At 33.5% G+C, this 17,954-nt stretch overlaps 2 protein-coding genes across 2 annotated transcripts; both read right to left on the bottom strand.

The window, feature by feature from the left end:
- Nucleotides 1-1,063: 1,063 nt before the first annotated feature.
- Nucleotides 1,064-1,556, bottom strand: LOC111907836 (E3 ubiquitin-protein ligase MPSR1). Its single transcript, XM_023903642.2, has one exon. It carries the CDS (start codon nt 1,554-1,556, stop codon nt 1,113-1,115), a length of 444 nt encoding a protein of 147 aa, XP_023759410.1. The 3' UTR covers nt 1,064-1,112.
- Nucleotides 1,557-14,775: 13,219 nt separating this feature from the next.
- Nucleotides 14,776-17,488, bottom strand: LOC111907847 (protein DETOXIFICATION 40). Its single transcript, XM_023903651.3, has 6 exons — nt 17,034-17,488; nt 16,251-16,939; nt 15,926-16,164; nt 15,307-15,425; nt 15,109-15,195; nt 14,776-15,015 (listed from the first exon to the last, which is right to left on the bottom strand). The coding sequence occupies exons 1-6, from the start codon at nt 17,373-17,375 to the stop codon at nt 14,947-14,949; spliced, it is 1,545 nt and encodes a 514-aa protein (XP_023759419.1). The 5' UTR covers nt 17,376-17,488; the 3' UTR covers nt 14,776-14,946.
- Between the last annotated feature and the right edge of the window lie 466 nt (nt 17,489-17,954).

The following is a 17,954-nucleotide window of genomic DNA, read 5'->3' as shown; positions in this document are numbered from 1 at the left end:
TTTCAGCATCCACGTCGGTTACCATACATGTAAATTATTATTTTTTTTTCATAAAATGCCCTATAGTTTTCATGATTTTCGTTTTAGACAAAAACTATTTTTTTTTTTTCAAAATGAACTCAACTTTAATCCATTCCATGTTATTTTATTAATGAAGTCGGTTACTAACCGGTAACCATATATCCCCTAACTTACGTGCCCCCTAAACTTCGATCACCTAAAATAATAACCGATTCTAAAACCCTAGATCATGTTTCTGCTTCGTCTTTTATACCATATTGGGTCCTACATATGATTCTAAAACCCAAGGTAACCTTATATCCTCCTGTCCCAAGATTGTTTTCATTAGAGGGAGTATATTTTCAAATGGTGTTCGAAGACTACTTTCACAATGTATAATTATATGTTTCTTTTAACTATATATTGAGACATTTTGACAAGTTTTAACAATGTATTGAGACATTTTGACAAGCAATTTTTATTTTTACCTTTAAGCTCATTTTATCTCAAGTATTTATCAATATTTTACAATGCATAATAAGTTTATTCGATAACGAATGTATGGAGGATCTCATACATTAGCTATCTTTTTTTACCTTTGTGACCTTTAATATGAAATCACATCTATCGACATTGTATAGATGAAGGATCTCAGACATTAACATATTGTTGGTGGTTAAGAAGGTAAAAAAAACTGTTAATATCTGAGATCCTCCAAATATATATATATATATATATATATATATATAGAGAGAGAGAGAGAGAGAGAGAGAGCTAGGTTCAGGTGTTTAAACTAAATATTGTGTTATTGTATGCATAAATATGCAGCAATCAAAATTAAATAAAAAAATTAAATACTTAAATAAATAAATAAGGGTAATAAAGTAATTTTGTAAATAACTTCCAAGAATACTTCCTATAATTATGCTAGTTATTTTGACTTTGACCTAATTTCTTCTCATTCTTATATACGACGTTCACTATCAAAAACCCTATTCCACCATAAAAATCTTCCATCAACGACCACCCCCTCGATTTACAACAACGCCTCACCACTTCCACCGATCCCCATCAACAATCTTCTTTGTACCAAAGATCATCATTGCCATCGTTCATAATCTTGAAGAATAAAGGAAAGTCGAAGCTGGCTTCCATTGCCGACTGAATTGTTGCACGCTGCTGTTCTTCACACACTCACCCCCTAAACTCTCTATTTCATCCGTACCTTTTATCTCCACAGTCGGCATGGCGTCGATCGACGTTTGAGGCGCCGGTGGCTGGCTATCCTTCCTCATCAGATCGTTCATCAGGGATTTGAAACTAGTAGTAGCGCTACCTCCGATCACCACCATTCCTTGCGTCACCGGGTTGATCAGGATGATCCTGTTGAGTGAAGAACCCTGATGATGAAGACTGTTTGTTGATTCGTGATCCGGATGTTCGGAATCGCAACGTGAATCTGATTCCGGCCTGGTGGTTGTGAAGCCTGAAAGGAAAGGCATCTCCATGAGCCTCTCGATCAAATGAGATACTGATAACTCTGGTTCTGAAGCCATTTGAGCACAAATTTGTAGTATTTAGTGGGTGTTTGAGTGTTTCTGCTACTAGATCAAAATTGAAAAGAACAATAGAAGTGGAAGTTGAATTTGAAATGGGTAATTTTTTGGGAGAGCTTAAAAACGAAGGGGAAGAAGGGTGTAGAAGGCTCTCGAATGTTGTGTGCATACATGTTTTTTTCCCTATAATACGCCAAGGGGTTTGGTTAACGCGTTGGATAAGATGAATGATGATATTTTTGTTGGAGTAATCCAATGTGGTGGCGTGCTGTTGGTAAAAACAAAGATGATGTGGAGGAGGCTATTGCCATGGTAGGTTTATTTCAGATGACATAAACTGATAATCACAATCCATATTTTTTCCTTTCAATTAAGTTGCTAAAAATGTTCATTTTTGATGTTTCTGATTAGGTTGAAGCTTTATCAGGTCAATTGACACAAAGGGAAGGAGAGTTGGTTCAAGAAAAGGCTGAGGTTAAGAAGCTTGCAAGTTTTCTAAAGCAGGTTATTTTGACCACTGTAATTGTTTACATTTTACTTAATGCTTTTTAATTAGTGAAAGCTTTTTATCATATTCTATTATGTTATGATAATGTTGTGCAAGACTATCGATTGTGTGGGTTCCTAGAAAGACATATTGAAATAAATGGATTTGATGTTTTATTTTAATATGTTCAATTTGAAAGTGTTTGCAGGCTTTGACAAAAATGAGGCTTATGAGGTAATTCCAATTTGTTTGGCTGCATTTTATGAATTGATTCATATTTCAATTTATGTTTTCTTTTTTTTTTTTCTTTTTTTTTTCTTATTTAACACTTCATTTATGTGGACAGTGCATGATCTTAACAAGGTTGAATTCTGAAAAGGTATTGTTTATGTAGATGATTCAATGGATGATATATATTGGTGAGATTCCAATTCTATTGGAATGGAATCACGTATTCCAATTCTGTTGGAATGGAATCACGAATTCCTATTCTATTGGAATCACAGACGTTGATGCTTGAAGAACGGACCACAAAATTGAAACGAACCACATTATTCTTTTAGAATGTATTAGTCGTTGTTAGATTTTGATGTTTTCTTCCCCGTTTTGAAATTTTTTTTAGTTTTATTCTTTGACAATAAATGTAATTCTTAACAATTTTTTCCTGTATTCTGTAAGAAATAATGTATTTTTTGTTTTTATTCTTCAATTTATTGTTCAAAAATTTGTTATTCTACAAGAAGTTTTTAAATTCATGATCAAGAATTTGGTTCAAGAATATTTTTATTATTTATGGTTCAAGAATATTTTTATTTTTGAGTAAATAATTAAATAAATAAACGTATTATATCCGAATGTCCGAATTAAAATAGTTATAATTCGTAAAATCGGATTTTTAAAATTAATAGAATCTATGATCTCTTAAAATAGGCAATTTTCCTTTATTAAATCTTTATTAATTAACAAAAATACCCTTGTAATTAAATTAGATGATATTTTTCAATTACATTTAATTCAATAATATATATTAATCACTTTCTTAAAATAAATAAATTGATTGGCCCACAGTTATGCATGCAATAACACAATAATTACTTTGAATAGAATAACCTAGGACTATATATATATATATATATATATATATATATATATATATATATATATATATATATATATATATAACTACGTTTAAGTATTCTAACTAATTATTGTGTGGATATCGTATGCTATGAGAATTACTAAGAGAATAAGTTGTTTGGCAATGCGAATACGTTCAACCTTACAAAAATATTGTCATTTTCATGCATTCTCGCTAATTGTTATTTATTTTTGTTCTCACATATCGTTTTTCACTCATTTTCATTCTGACAGAATACGACTCAATAAACATTCTGACAGAAATGAGAATAATAATAATAAATGTATAATAACATTATAGACGATTTAAGTAGTGCGAATGTGTGTTAATGAAAATAGTTATGTAAGATTGAAGTATTCGCATTGCTAAACAACTTATTCTCTTAATAATTCTCATAGCATATGATATCGGTACAATAATTAGTTAGAATAGAATAACCTAAGCATATGTGTGTATATATATATATATATATATATATATATATATATATATATATATAGACACACACAATGATAAATACTTGAGATAAATTGGGCTTAAAGATAAAAAAAAAAAATAACAACCTACTTGTAAAATTGTATCAATACAATGTAAAAAAACATACCATCAAACCTTTGGGATGACAATTTAAAACAAAATCAATCTCGTAAAAACAACATTAGGACAGATGGTAAATAAAGGAGCTTTAACCTTATAATAGCAAAATTCCATTTCGACATTTCTTATTCAGTTTATGTTTCCAACTTGAAGAAGAGTTGATATTAGGAGGTTGAATATGGTATGTACAAGAAGAAGAAAAAGAAGCATAAATGTGACCAAGGATTGTAAATTCAGTGTTCTTTTAGGTGATGATACTTAAGTGTTGTTTGTTTTTTGTGTGTTGATCTTCTTGACCTATGTAACACCCTGTTTCTTAAATAAATAAATAAGTAAATAAATAAATGTATAGTAGACTTAAAATTAATAATTATATAGCAAGGCGTGATTTTGAGGCGTTAACCAGCATAATTTTAAAGTTGGGTGTTAAAAGTGTAAGTTTCGGATTGGTTTTGTAAGTATTTTTTAAGGAAGGGACTAAATGGTAACTTCTGGGACTTCATCGGAAGAGATTTTGGGGCTAAGGGGCCGTTTGGTAAATTAGGGATCGAATTTGGGAGTAATTATGGAAGTAGGGGTGAAATTGGTAAATATTGGACCTAAATTGTGATTTATTCTAATGTTGAGGGTTTATTTGGTAAATATCGAATTAATGTTGAAAGAAAATGATATGGGAGGGGCCATTTCTGCCATTATGGAATTAATTTTCCTAGGGCACGGGTATATAACCCATACTAACCCTAACCCTAACAAAAACCCTTCCAGCCGTCACCCCTTATGCCTCCCACCGGCCGCCACCTCCTTCTTCACTTCTGGCATCGCACCGTCACCACCGTGGAGATCGGAACCACTGAACGACCGCCGTCACCATAGAAGCTCTCCTCAGCCACCGTTTCCACTGCCGTATCGTCGGGTGTAACGCGTAGATAGGGAAGAACCACCGTAACCCTCCATTCGCCGCCTTGGTGAGTCGATCGCAGCGCATCACACTATGTTTTCCGTACAGGAGGTCTTTGGGATTATACTATGGTATTATTTTATGATGACATGCTTGATTATTGACTCACTGGTTTTGACATGAGTTATTATTATGAATGTTTTATACTGATGATCTTATGTAATAACTTAATTAAAACAAAAAATTTTGGTCTGAAATTTTGTGACGTTACAACCTATTTTGTCTGCACCGCACCAAGCACGCGCAAACATTAGCCTTCGCAACCTTTCTGTTTTTTATAAGACCACATACGTAAATGATCTTTATGTCCTTCTCTTGGCACAGATGTATCTGTGCACCAGAGTCTTCTAATTTCTTCAAACATCTTCTAGCTTAAAAGATTAATATTTTTTGGAATGCTTTTTCTTTGTTCAAATGCCTAATTTTGTAACCTCTTCAGACATTAATATTATTTGTTATTTAAATGCCCCTTTTTACAAGCTTTCCTGACATTAATATTTTTTCTTCGAATGCCTTTTATTTGTAATATTTCCTCATTTTAAGTGCAAAGAAATAGAATAAATATCAAATATATTTATTAATTAATACCATTTTACTTTTATTTTTATATTACAACTTACTGTTTAAAAAATGACTTAATTATCCTATTTCCATTAAAATATAAAACAAGTTAGGAAAACACATTAATCATAATATAATGTCACAGTAGATAAATAAAATAAAAAAGTGGTTATAAAAACTGAAATTGTTATACAATTATATATAAAAATTGATCTAGATTTCTTAACTATTAATAATAAAGTCATAAAAGTGTTATGTTCAAAAAACATTTTATTATATAAAATATCTACTAAAGGCAAAAGGTCCATATAACTGTAATGTAGAATCTCTTAAATGAATTTAAAATAAAAGGAATTTGAATTTGATGGAATCTTTCAATGCTGTAAAACTAGAAATATTCAAATTTCAGTTTTGAAAAACTATTTTAATGGCGTTAGTGGACAGTTGTTGTCCTGGGTACCCAATGGATAGTTGTTGTTCATTATTTGTTTATGAGTAGATTTCTAGATAATCCCCATGTACACGATAAGAAACTCGTTAGCCCTCATGTGACCTAGGTTGGATGACCCCTAGTGCCTTATTTGTGGTTGTAAGGGCGACTCGGCAATTTGTCCATCCTGCGTTCTTCATACCCGACCATCATCATTTTGTTGTCGGATTTATGCAGAAAAGTTGGTTGTCTATCTTGTGTTCTTCACACCCGACCATCATCAAGTTTAGTACACCTATTTATTGGTCGGACTGTTGTTTCTAAGTGTTTTGTAACTCGTATGATTATTATTTGGATCCATATGATCTTGTTTGGATTTTGATTATTGAGAAGCTTTTGCTTGAGGTACATCTACATCATATTTGTTTATTCACTTGTGAAGTTTATATGAGATTTGTTGTTAATGAAAATGTACTTGTATTGGTGTAATATTTTACCCCAAGGAAACTTTTAATGTTGATTTTGTTGTTCTGAGAAGGTACGAGTTTGTACATTGGTGTATAAACCATAGTGTTCCTTCATACACCATCCATAATGTCTAACCCTAGGATCGTACTCACTAGGTTGCCATAGCCTAACCCACTTGTTCATAATTTTGTAGGATAGTAGATATTATCAGGAGCTTAGGAGACTCATAAGCTTTGGATATTTATAAGACATTTGGTTTGTAATGTCTTATTCAACCTTTGTTTTGATATCTGTTGTAGCACTCTCGCATGAAATGTTCTATTAAACTACTAGATGTTTTGGATATTCTTAATTGGGACCATTATCCGCGTTTGAACTATGTAAAATATTTGAATTAAACTTTGGGATCGTTTTTCTGCAAACTAAAACTCTGAAATTATATTGTAAGATTTTATTAAAGACTATTTCAAATAGGCCCATGCGAGGGGTGTTACAGCTATGGTGATAGATGAAACTTTTTTTTCATGGTTTTCTTTTGTCTTGGAAGTACAAATTCTTTTTGCACCTTCTTTAATTCTTTCGTCTTGGAAATACAAATTCGAGTTGGGAGAAAGAAATCACAAAGAATCTCATTGTCTGCTATGAAGGTAGATGAAACCGAAGGTGAAGAAATCTTCGGTAAAAAAACTATGACACCAACATTATTTGACCGATTTTTGAATTAGGTTACCGATATAAGTGAAGGACGATATAAGGGCTAAATGTGTACAAAATGAGAAAATATATTACCTTATTAAGTCGTTTTTGTGGCTTAACCTGAAGTAGTCTGTTATAAGGACTGAATGTGGACAAAAAAACAAGTTAAATGGTCAAATGTGGTAAAAAAACTCAGTAACTAAATATGTACAAATAAAAAAGTATGTTATCATTTTAAGTCAACTATCTTTGACATGTAATATGTTTAATTAGGTATTTTTTTGAAAAAAAAAGGTTGCCAAAAAAAGTCAAAATACAAGGTATTTTATGGAGGAAAAATCCTATAAGTTATGTAGATTTGTTCGCATCAAAACTCGGTAAAATGCTTATGAATTTGAGGTTGATTTGTAGCGGGGTTAATTGACTAACATTGCAACCAAGTTTTTTTTATTGGAAATTGAGTAATCTAACCCCTTTTTAATGGCGTTTCAATGATAATAACCAATGGGTCATTCTGGATCTGAAAACCGACCCAAACCCAATACTACAATCCAATAGTCTATATATATATATATATATATACATATATATATATATATATATATATACACACACACACACATACATGGGCCCCGCACATAAAAATCTGGAATATGCGTTCCAGAATTTACACATCTAAAGCACGATCTACCCGCATTTTGGACCTAATTTTCAGCATGAACTCGTCAAACCAAGTAAGTTCTACTCTTTAAGTTACTTTACATTTGGTTTTATAAAATGATTTACGTATTCCAAAATGGTCCGAAATATGAGGAACGACACCGGAATATGTGACATCCGTCAAAAACTCATGATAGTGCTCAACACGAACCTCAACATCTTTATGTGCGAACATAACATGGTTCTAAATGCCACAAGATGAACTATGTCGCAACTCAATAGATTCCTCGAAACAATTACTTGGAACTTAGCTTACACTGAACCTTCACGCGGATTTATGAATACATTAATTAGGTTATAAAGTGCCGAAGTTCAACCTTAAAACTTAACACAAAAATCATGTTCGGAAGGTCAACGCTCAAAGGTAAGTAGAATACCCAAATTTCTTAATTGGAACTTTCCCAGTATTAGTGAAGAACTAGATAGAATGATTCAAGTCTCATATTCTCCGGCTATAGGATCGATCATGTACGCCATGATATGTACAAAGCCAAACGTCTCATGCGCTTTAAACATGACGAGTTGTAACGCCCGTAGATCAGGGCTAGTCAATTTAGAGACGATGAACGTCAAAAAAGACTTTTTGATAGAAGATTATTTAAAATGAATAATCTTAACTAAGTTGTAGCATATGCTACAGGGATTCCGTAGATATAAAGAACGCCGAAATCCGAGTTATAACGAAGAACTTATGACCTGTCGAAGTTTCGCGACAGAACCGACACGACGTTGAATGACGTAAAATAAGAATTTAAGATAGAGCGGAATTTAGACTTAGTGATCTAAACGAAAGTCGTAGAATACGTTAAACCGAGAGCGTGCATAAAGAGAACGTCTAAATCTGACTTCGTATGAGGAAGTTATGATTTTTCTAAGTTTCGACTTAGCGGTATGCAGCCTAAAATTCGGATTTGAGATCGAGGGATTTCTAGCCAAAACAATCTAAACGAGAATCGAAAATCTCGTCGATAGTAGTCCAACGGTAAAAAAAACAGACGAAAACGGATGTATGATGAAGAAGATATGAATTTCTAATGGAGTTTTCTTGTCTCGGCCTACTAAAAATAATATAATAAAATAAAATTCAAAATTAGCTGACGGAGTCTAAACGAAATTTGTAGAGTATAATCTCACCTACGCGTGGATATAAAGAACATCGAAAACGGAGATCTTATGCGAAAGTTGTGAATTTCTGAAGTTCAAGGCACGCATCCCGAAGTGGGAACACCCCACGTTCAGTGCTTGGCTCCAAAGTGGCCACGCTGATGCTGACTCAGCAATAAGGGATAGGATCAGAACCTCGTTCCTACGCACCGCATTTGAAGGGAACGCCCTACGTTCGGGGAACGCCCTGCGTTCGTTTGGGGAACGCATTGTGTTCGCGGCTGACTCCAACCCTATAAATAGAACACAAAGGGCAGCCGTTTGTGGTTGCCAAATCTCTTCTCTCTCACCTTTATTTCATCGATCTACATGTAAATTATACCCCCGAAGCCCCGATATCATCCCGAGATCCGAAGCGAGTCCCGAAGCCCCAAAGATCCCGAGAAGTAAAGTTTCTGAGCCGAAACTCTGCCCGCGTGAAGCCCAGTTTTTGTGTAGATCTCTCGGTTTCACCGAAGAAATACTACTCTTAGAGCCGTAGTGTTGTCCAATCATATTCGGATCAAGTAAGTGTATAATTGCTCTCTTCTAACACATAAGTATTAAGTATCTGCTACGAAGTACGTGTTATGTGTTTATATATTGTTGTTTATTTGAGATAAGCGTGGAATGGATGTTTTATATAGGTTTTAAATGAGTTAAACTGTATATGTATGTTATATCTACAAATAAGTTGGGTAGAACGTGGGTAGACGAAATAGTTGGTGTGTGATGACAGATGAGTTTGAGGATGAGACGAAAGACGATCCTTGGTAGCTATGGATTTAGTATTGTATAGATGAACCTTGGTAGCTATGGATTTGGTACCGTATAGGCGAACGTTAGCTATGGATTTAGTATTGTTAGATAGACGATGGTAGCTATGAATTTAGTATTGTTGGATAAACGTTGGTAGCTATGGACTTAGTACCTACACTGGTAGCTATGGATTTAGTACCCAATGAATGAACCATAGCAGCTATGGAATTAGTGCTTTATGAAAGAACCTTGGCAACTATTGTCTTAGTGTCTAATAAAGAATCCTGGCAGCTATTGTCTTAGTGCCTAATACGGAGTGAACGAATAGATGACTCTTAGGGTAGACCCTTAAGAGTAAGGAAAATAATGGGGATGGGTAGTGAATTAGTTTGACTACCAAATTTGTAGTTTGAGTTTTTTTGGAACAAAATTCATATTTTACTCTTTTTATTTGGTGAATATTTATAATAAGTTTGTACATTTTCATTAATATTTTTTTGTGTTCCTTCTTTTGCATCTTTAGAATCACTTACAAAATATTTTTATTTAAACTTATACAATCGGTCCTACTCTTGGAAGATAGTAGTGATTTAAGATTGTCAAGGAGTATTTGTATGCATCGAGATGAACATTACAAAAGGTTTGCAAACAACACCGATGTGTACTTTAAACTGGAGATTTTAAGTATTAGAGTAACCACACTTGAAGACTACTTCTTGGATCATGTCATGAGTAAATTAAGTCGATTATATTTCTTATTCTTCAAATAAATATACATGAGGTTTGGTTCTACAATCTGTTGTATCTTGGTTTCTCCTCAACGTTGTTCATAATTGGCAAGTATACAGGGTTTTACTAGATATTGCATGAGGAATAGTACTAGCCTACGCAGTCAAAATTAATTTGATCCTTTTTCCATAAATGGAGAATTAGATATCTTTGCGGCCTCGATGATTTGGTGTTGACAACAAATGTTTGGCCAAGCTAAGACTGATTTGATTCGATACGACTATAAGTGTAGAAAAGTCACCACAAGTCGGTGTCAAGAAACATAATCTTGAATCTTGAGATTGACCCTTGATTCATGTCTCAGGTTTATAATAATATATCATGAAGATCAAAGGAATTTGAAGTCATTAGGGTTGTTTATAGCAGAGTTGTGATAAATACAATAGTTGCATTGGACTGACACTCCCTGCTTATTTCTAGTAAGTATTTGATTGGGTTCTTGTTAATGCCTAAGTGAAAATGGGAGCTGATCGAGAATAGTGCTCATAGCCATAACATGCTAGTAATATTACTATAAATAGCAGTGTCATTTTGTGTTACATGCAAGAGCAAAATAAAGTAGAACTAAAAAGATATTTGTTTTAGGGACATGTTTTATTAATTAATTAATAGTTTAATTAAATAATTATAAAAATGGAGAATATGGAATATTCTAGAAAGAGTTGATTCTTGGATAATTACCAAAAGCATAGATAATTAGTAATATAAGGTAATTATCTTTAGGGTTAGAAATCACTTCCCTATAAATGAAGAGGCCAAATACCGGTTTTGGAAGAATTCAAATATAGCCCTATACCTCCAAAAGTCGAAAACCCTAAGAAAAGCCTAGAGGAGCTACAACTCGTCGCCATGCCGTGGTGCCTACCTTGCCACACCCCGGTCTCGGTCAGATTCTTTAGTTGAGTTTAGTTCTTGCTAGTTCTCGAGGTGCTTTCAGATATGTTGGTATTTTGCATCCTGGGTTCTGAAGTCTGATCAACTGGCTAGACCAAAAAAGTCGAAGAAAACCACAATGGTCTGATTCGTTTGTATTAAAGTCCTTTAAGTTGCACAGATAGATTGTGTTAGATCTGTAGCTATGAGTCTAAATATCAAAATTCTTATTGCTTTCATTGTCCTGTGTTGGTCTTTGGCTAGGCTCATAACCTATTACTAAGAACCGGAACTGGGGTAGGAAATATCGATAGCAAGTAACTGCCCAAAGAGCCTAGAACGGACTTAATCAAAGTAAGACGACCTCCAAAAAATGAAAAAAAATGCATGACAAAAGCCATAATATCATTCGCTATAAGATTCCAATACCGCTTAAAAAATCCAAAGGAAAAATCATTCGGTCTTAGCGCCTTAGACAAACCACAATCCCACACTACCCTTTTAATTCCATCTCGGGAAAAAGGAGCATGAAGAAATTGAACCTTGGAGTCTGATAAAGTAGAGAAATGTATCACATCAGTGTTAGGGAGAATCCTAATATGTCTCCTAAAAAGAGACTGAAAATACACCCGAAATACTTCCTTAACCAAACTCGGCTCATCAACCCACACCCCATCCCTCAACACACCACGGATTGCCAAATAACACCTCTTACGATTTATAAAAAAAACCAGAATTCTCATTTTCCTCGATACCCTACTGAATCTTCTCTTTCTCTGCTAAATCCAACTGAGAAAGATGATCTGTGAATTTAATTCATTTACCAAAAGAAGAATAAGAGATGATCATGAATTTTGTTTTCCAGAACTAGACCTGTGAGATGAGGAAAAGAACCCAAAAAGTCATATGTGATAAAAAATCTATCCAACTTACCAAATTTAGACCCTCACTTATCACTCTAAGTAAACCACGTGGCACCCAAATGAATATTGATCAAATCATCATGATCAATGAACTAATTGAAACTCTTAGTCGATACTTGATGAAACTGGGAACCCATTCTCTCCGATTCATCTTGAACTTCATTAAAATCTCCTATCAAAACACAATATCTAGAAAAAGAAGCAGTAATTTAAAGAAGTTGTAACCAAAGTTGTCTCTTGCACTCGACCCCTTAGGAACTCCAGCCATGTGTGAAGCAGCCAAGAGGACATGAACAGCAGGAGGAAAAACCACACCAGTCGGAGCAGGAACAAAAGCACTTGTTGCCAGAATAGTAGATGACGCCGGGACTGCTGCAGTAACAAGATCAACAGTCAGGACTGTCACAAACACGGAGTAGCTGATTATGAGTTTGAATTAGCCTCAATAGCACCCACCACAATGGAGTTGATCCTATGTGAAATTTGAGTTTGTACTTTCGGAAAATGCTCCAAATCTTCATTTGCCTCCTTAATTTTTTTTTTCCAAAACCCTCACCTCTATATTCACTTATCGCATTATTTTTCTCCTCATCTTCCTTCATTTTTCCATAGTTTCATAGAGACCAAACATATCTTGTTTATCATGCATGGAGTGAAAGCTTCATCCATCTTCACAAGGACCATGAGGGTCACCATTTTCAGAACCACATTTTGGGAAGTAAGAAGAAATATAAAGGGTCCAACTGGGAGCTTCCTTAATTCTAACTGAGAACATTACATTATCAACCTGAAATTTTAATATTCTTATGAAAATATTGACTTCAAAACAAGCATTTAGATGTTGTTCTCTTCGAAATCCATACATAATTGGTCTAACAGATTCAAAAAGTGTGTTGTTCTGAAAATTCAAAATCACCTAGCAAGTTGTAAGTAAGACAACATCCAAACACTTCCTTTGTAATATTTTGTTTTTTTTATTTATTCTTCCATTTAAAAAGCTTTAAGAAATTAGCAAACATCGGCATCACTAGATTTCACCACCATGTGATATCGTTTCTAAAATCTCCCCTAAAATCGCATGAAAAATACATATTATCAAGAAGTCTAGTTATCAAACATGTGGTACAAAAAAGAGGTTCCAACAAGAGGTTTTGTGACATTATTTAAAAGCAAAAAAATGTTAGAGTGGCGTTTTTTTTTCCAATAACGGAATTTGCATTAAAGAAAACGGACTTGCAAGAATTTAAACTTATGTAATTTAATACTAAACTAGTTGTAAAACCCGTATATTATACGGATTGATTAAAACAAAATGTTAAATAGAAACGATTAAATGAGAGTTTATTTGAATTCGAAATTCGAAATAAATAAAAATTATGAGAAAAAAACATGCAAAAAAAAAATAAATAAAAATTATTGTTTAGTTATTAGACCCATATACTAAACAGGTTAACTATAACAAAATGTTAAAAACAAAGGTTTAAACTGTGAATTTATTTGAAATTGAAATTAAAATTTAAAATTTAAAATTTGAAATTAATATCATTATGGTAGGTTTAATTTATGGAAACTAATTAATAATATATTAGATATGGAAAATAAATATATGACAAGTGGAAAATAAATATATCTTTAAATTATGACAAAATGACATGTGGCAAATTGAATGAGAGAACATGTGGCAAAATCATTCTTATTTATTAGGGTAGATATAGTTTTGTTATCATAATTTGTGAAAAAAAACCTGGTTGTGATATTAGTCAATTAACTCGACTATAAATCAACCTTGAATTCATAGTAGGCATTTTATGGACATTTGCAGACAAATCTACATAACTTATACTAATATCTTTCATAAACAGTTAAAATCATAATAAATGCTAATAATAGTAACTAGTAAGTTAAAATCATAATAAAAAGCTAATAATAGTAACTAGTAAGTTAAAATCATAATAAAAAGCTAATAATAGTAACTTACTAAACTTGCGTAACACCAAAAGTGTAAGGAGCAAACTTATAAATATACAAAAGTTATGCTACGAAAGTGGTAACCAAAGAAGTATAGGGACAAAACATGGCAATATATTGTGGGGAGAGTAATCTGCAAAATTTATATTAGGCAGGGACTATTTTGTAATGTTTTAATAAATGCTAATAATAGTAACTAGTAAGTTAAAATCATAATAAAAAGCTAATAATAGTAACTAGTAAGTTAAAATCATAATAAAAAGCTAATAATAGTAACTTACTAAACTTGCGTAACACCAAAAGTGTAAGGAGCAAACTTATAAATATACAAAAGTTATGCTACGAAAGTGGTAACCAAAGAAGTATAGGGACAAAACATGGCAATATATTGTGGGGGGAGTAATCTGCAAAATTTATATTAGGCAGGGACTATTTTGTAATGTTTTAAACATACAGACCGTTTCTGAAAAAAATACACAAGGACCTTTTTAGTAAACTGGAGATAATTTTTGTAATTTATTTTCTGAAGCAAAACTTGCCAACATACAAAAATCTTCTAGCATATGCGTTGTTTTTATAAAAAAATTATAATAACCTTTTCTATAAATTATAAAATTACAGGGACTAAATCTATCAAAATCCATAATATTGTGGCAAAACTCTAAAACTAAAAACTTTTGTGATGAAACTCCTTAAATGGAAAAATATATTGTTCATAAAGACAAAACTTTCTAATTAATTAATATAATGATCAAAGGCTGATAATAGTTATTCATTACAATCCACTTCAAATAAGTCGCAAACAAGTGTATTACCTTGTGTTGCTCTAAAGAAATTAAAATCTAAATAAAAAACAATAAAGGGCAAAAACAAAAGGTTCTTAATTGTTTAGCAAAAGGTCTTCTTTCTGTTGTTTCCATTGCGTTACCCTCATATTTGCTATTTTTACCTGAAAATTTCATTAATATAATTACATTATTTACTATAACCAAATAAAATTAGTGAAATTATCCTAAATTTTGTATCTGTATTGAGAATTTACCTCTTTGTTCCAATCTGCTCGGAAAGTAACCCAACACAAAATCATCGTCTGCATTACCATACCCCCTACTAGCCCCGACCATATTCCCTACATTTTGTATACATAAAAAATTATATACATATATTTATTTATATGATACCATTATGTCACACATAATGTAAATGTGTGATTTAATATTGACAAGTAATAATTGTGTACCTTAGCACCAAAGTCAAAGTAGAAGGCCAACAAAACACCAAGGGGAACTCCAACCATATAATAACATCCAATGTTCACATATGCAACAAACGATTGCCATCCACATCCAACAGCGACCCCTATTTATTTTCATTTCATTTGTCATTCAATTTATGAATACGTCTTAAATAACATAAACATATTTTATTGGGACTGCGTTTGTTACACACTACAAAGACATGACTAAATAGAACGTGATTAGACCTAATTGACAAATCTTTAAAGTTACTTTAAACTCAAAATCCATAAAAAAGGACTGTAGTTTATTTGTTTGTTTAACTTCTAGTTTAACTAAGAAACTTAAAAGAAAATGAGTTTTTTCCAATCAACAGCGAGCTAATGTCTCACCTTATTTAATTGTGAAGGTGAGAAAAAAACATGTCTCACCTTTTTTTTAATTATGAAGGTGAGAAAAAAAAATCACGTTCAACATTAAACAGCGAGTCCATGTCTCACATTCTTTTTATAAAAACAAAATTACAATTTTTGTCAAATTTGTCAGCCAAGTCAAACCTAGTATGCTTATTGCGTTCTATTTTGTCTCCTTTAATTTAAGATATAGCAAACAGTGAATTCTTACCTGAAAGAACAGGCTGAATGCCATTCAGGAGGATTGAAAATACAAGTAGAGGAGTAAGCTCCGAGACAGCTTCTGCGACAACCTCTCCTTCGGTAAAAATATAGCTTATGTAATGTCTTCCAAAAAACAGAATGATACCACATATGCAAGCCACAATGAACGACATTGATGTCACAACTATAACTGCAAATGATGTCGATTTCGCATGTCCTGCTCCTAGCTCGTTGCTAACTCTCACACTGTCATAAATATACAAATTGTATGTCACTAAAAACATCAACCAATAAGCAGCTTTCAATTAATGGATGCTATAGTATATAAATACCTTGCAGCGGCATTGAATCCAACTGAAATCATGAAAACCCATCCAAGAATCGTTGAACAAACAGCCAACGCATCTAACGCTATCTCCGGATTCGGAAGCAAACCAGCGACCAAAATAAGAATCTGAAAATACCATGTCTCTAGACACAACATAACTGCGGACGCTGCGGATAGCTTAAAGAACGACCAAAGCCCAGAAAACGCCTCCACATTAAACCCATTCCACGTCTCCTTAGTCCGATCACTCTTGAGGATATACACAAACTGCGCCAACACAATCACCCACCATGAAAAACTCAAAACCAACGCGCCACCCAGTAGCCCCCAGTCGAAGACGTACATCACAAGATAGGACAACGGAAGGTGAACGACGAAAATCCCGGCGGCGATGTAGGCGCTGGGGAAGACGATGCTTTGGGATTGAAGGAATTTTTGGATTGGGAAGTTGGCTGCGTATGCGAAGATCTGCGGGATGAGTCCGAAGATGAATAGGGAAGCTGCGGAGGCGATTTCTTTTGATTGGCCGAGTAACAGGAGAATGGGTTTTGAGAAAATGTAGATAAACATAAGAGGTATCGCTGTCAGCATTAGAAGAATGGTGGATCTTTGAAGGTAAACACCGAGCATTCCGTATTGCTTAGCTCCATATGCTTGACCACATAGAGTCTCCACTGCGCTCCCCATTCCAAGCTACCAAAAATAAAAAATAAAAACAAAACTTATACTCTAGATTAAATACAAAAAGGTAGTAGATATTGATTACTAAAAGCCATGTAATTTATACCAGAAGACCAAAGGCGAAGATTTGAACACCATTGTTGCCAAGAGTGGCGGCTGCGAGCTGAAGGTTACCAAGGTGGCCGCTGAAGATTTGGGTGGAGATCGACGTCAAGTTGTTCAGCAAGTACACAACAATAGTTGGAGCTGCTAGCCAGAATAAGCTAACGAGTTCAAGAGACAACGCCTTTTTGTATCGCTGGAAGGAGGTTAAACTGTTGTCCGATAGTATATGCTCCAGCTCCGAGCTCACCACTTCCCCTTTCGGCTCCGGAGCCACCTGTGAATTCCGGTGATCGGAGAGAATGGGTTGGGTCAGCCCATCATTGTGCTTGGATCTTGAATCCATTGGCTAAGGCTGAGCCTGAGCCTTTTTTAGTGTCTAGCGAACGGATTGGTTGTTATGCGATCTAATCTTGGTGGCTCTGGATAATATGATCGTCCCTATTATATACAGAAGAGGAGGATCTCACACCATTTAAAAAGTACATAAAAACTTATTATTATATATTATGTCCAATAGTGGTGTGGCAAGAATCAAGCGATATCTTTTGATATTAATTAAACTATTAAAATAATAATAATAATAGTAAAATAAAATATCTATACATAGGAAATTGTGTATGTATATATTGGGACCTCTCACACACGTTTAGGTACGACTTTGAGCTACCTACTACATATAACATAGAAATAAATCAATAATGGACTTAAAACTTTAAAATAAGAAAACAGAATACATGCGCCTATTTAAGGATCACATGTTCCCATATCCAATTAGCTGCCAAACTTACGTTGGTATTGATGACCCGTTGCTAACGGATCACGCATTATTTTAAAATGTTTCACTAAAAACACGATTGAAAAAAGAAATAATATGCTCTGTACGTGTTGCTACATTCATAAAAACGTGCCTTGGTCATAGATT

Source organism: Lactuca sativa, chromosome 4, assembly GCF_002870075.4.
Source record: "Lactuca sativa cultivar Salinas chromosome 4, Lsat_Salinas_v11, whole genome shotgun sequence".
Lineage (NCBI taxonomy): Eukaryota > Viridiplantae > Streptophyta > Magnoliopsida > Asterales > Asteraceae > Lactuca > Lactuca sativa.
The sequence above is the reverse complement of the archived record's forward strand: the minus strand, read 5'-3'. Positions and strand labels throughout refer to the sequence as shown.

Excerpts from the sequence above, each read along its gene's own strand:
- LOC111907836 (XM_023903642.2), bottom strand. The coding sequence starts at position 1,556 with ATGGCTTCAGAACCAGAGTTATCAGTATCTCATTTGATCGAGAGGCTC.
- LOC111907847 (XM_023903651.3), bottom strand. The coding sequence starts at position 17,375 with ATGGATTCAAGATCCAAGCACAATGATGGGCTGACCCAACCCATTCTC. Across the intron at positions 15,196-15,306 it reads ACTTTGACTTTGGTGCTAAG|GGAATATGGTCGGGGCTAGT; the intron begins GTACACAATTAT and ends TACAAAATGTAG. Across the intron at positions 15,016-15,108 it reads GAGCAGATTGGAACAAAGAG|GTAAAAATAGCAAATATGAG; the intron begins GTAAATTCTCAA and ends TGAAATTTTCAG.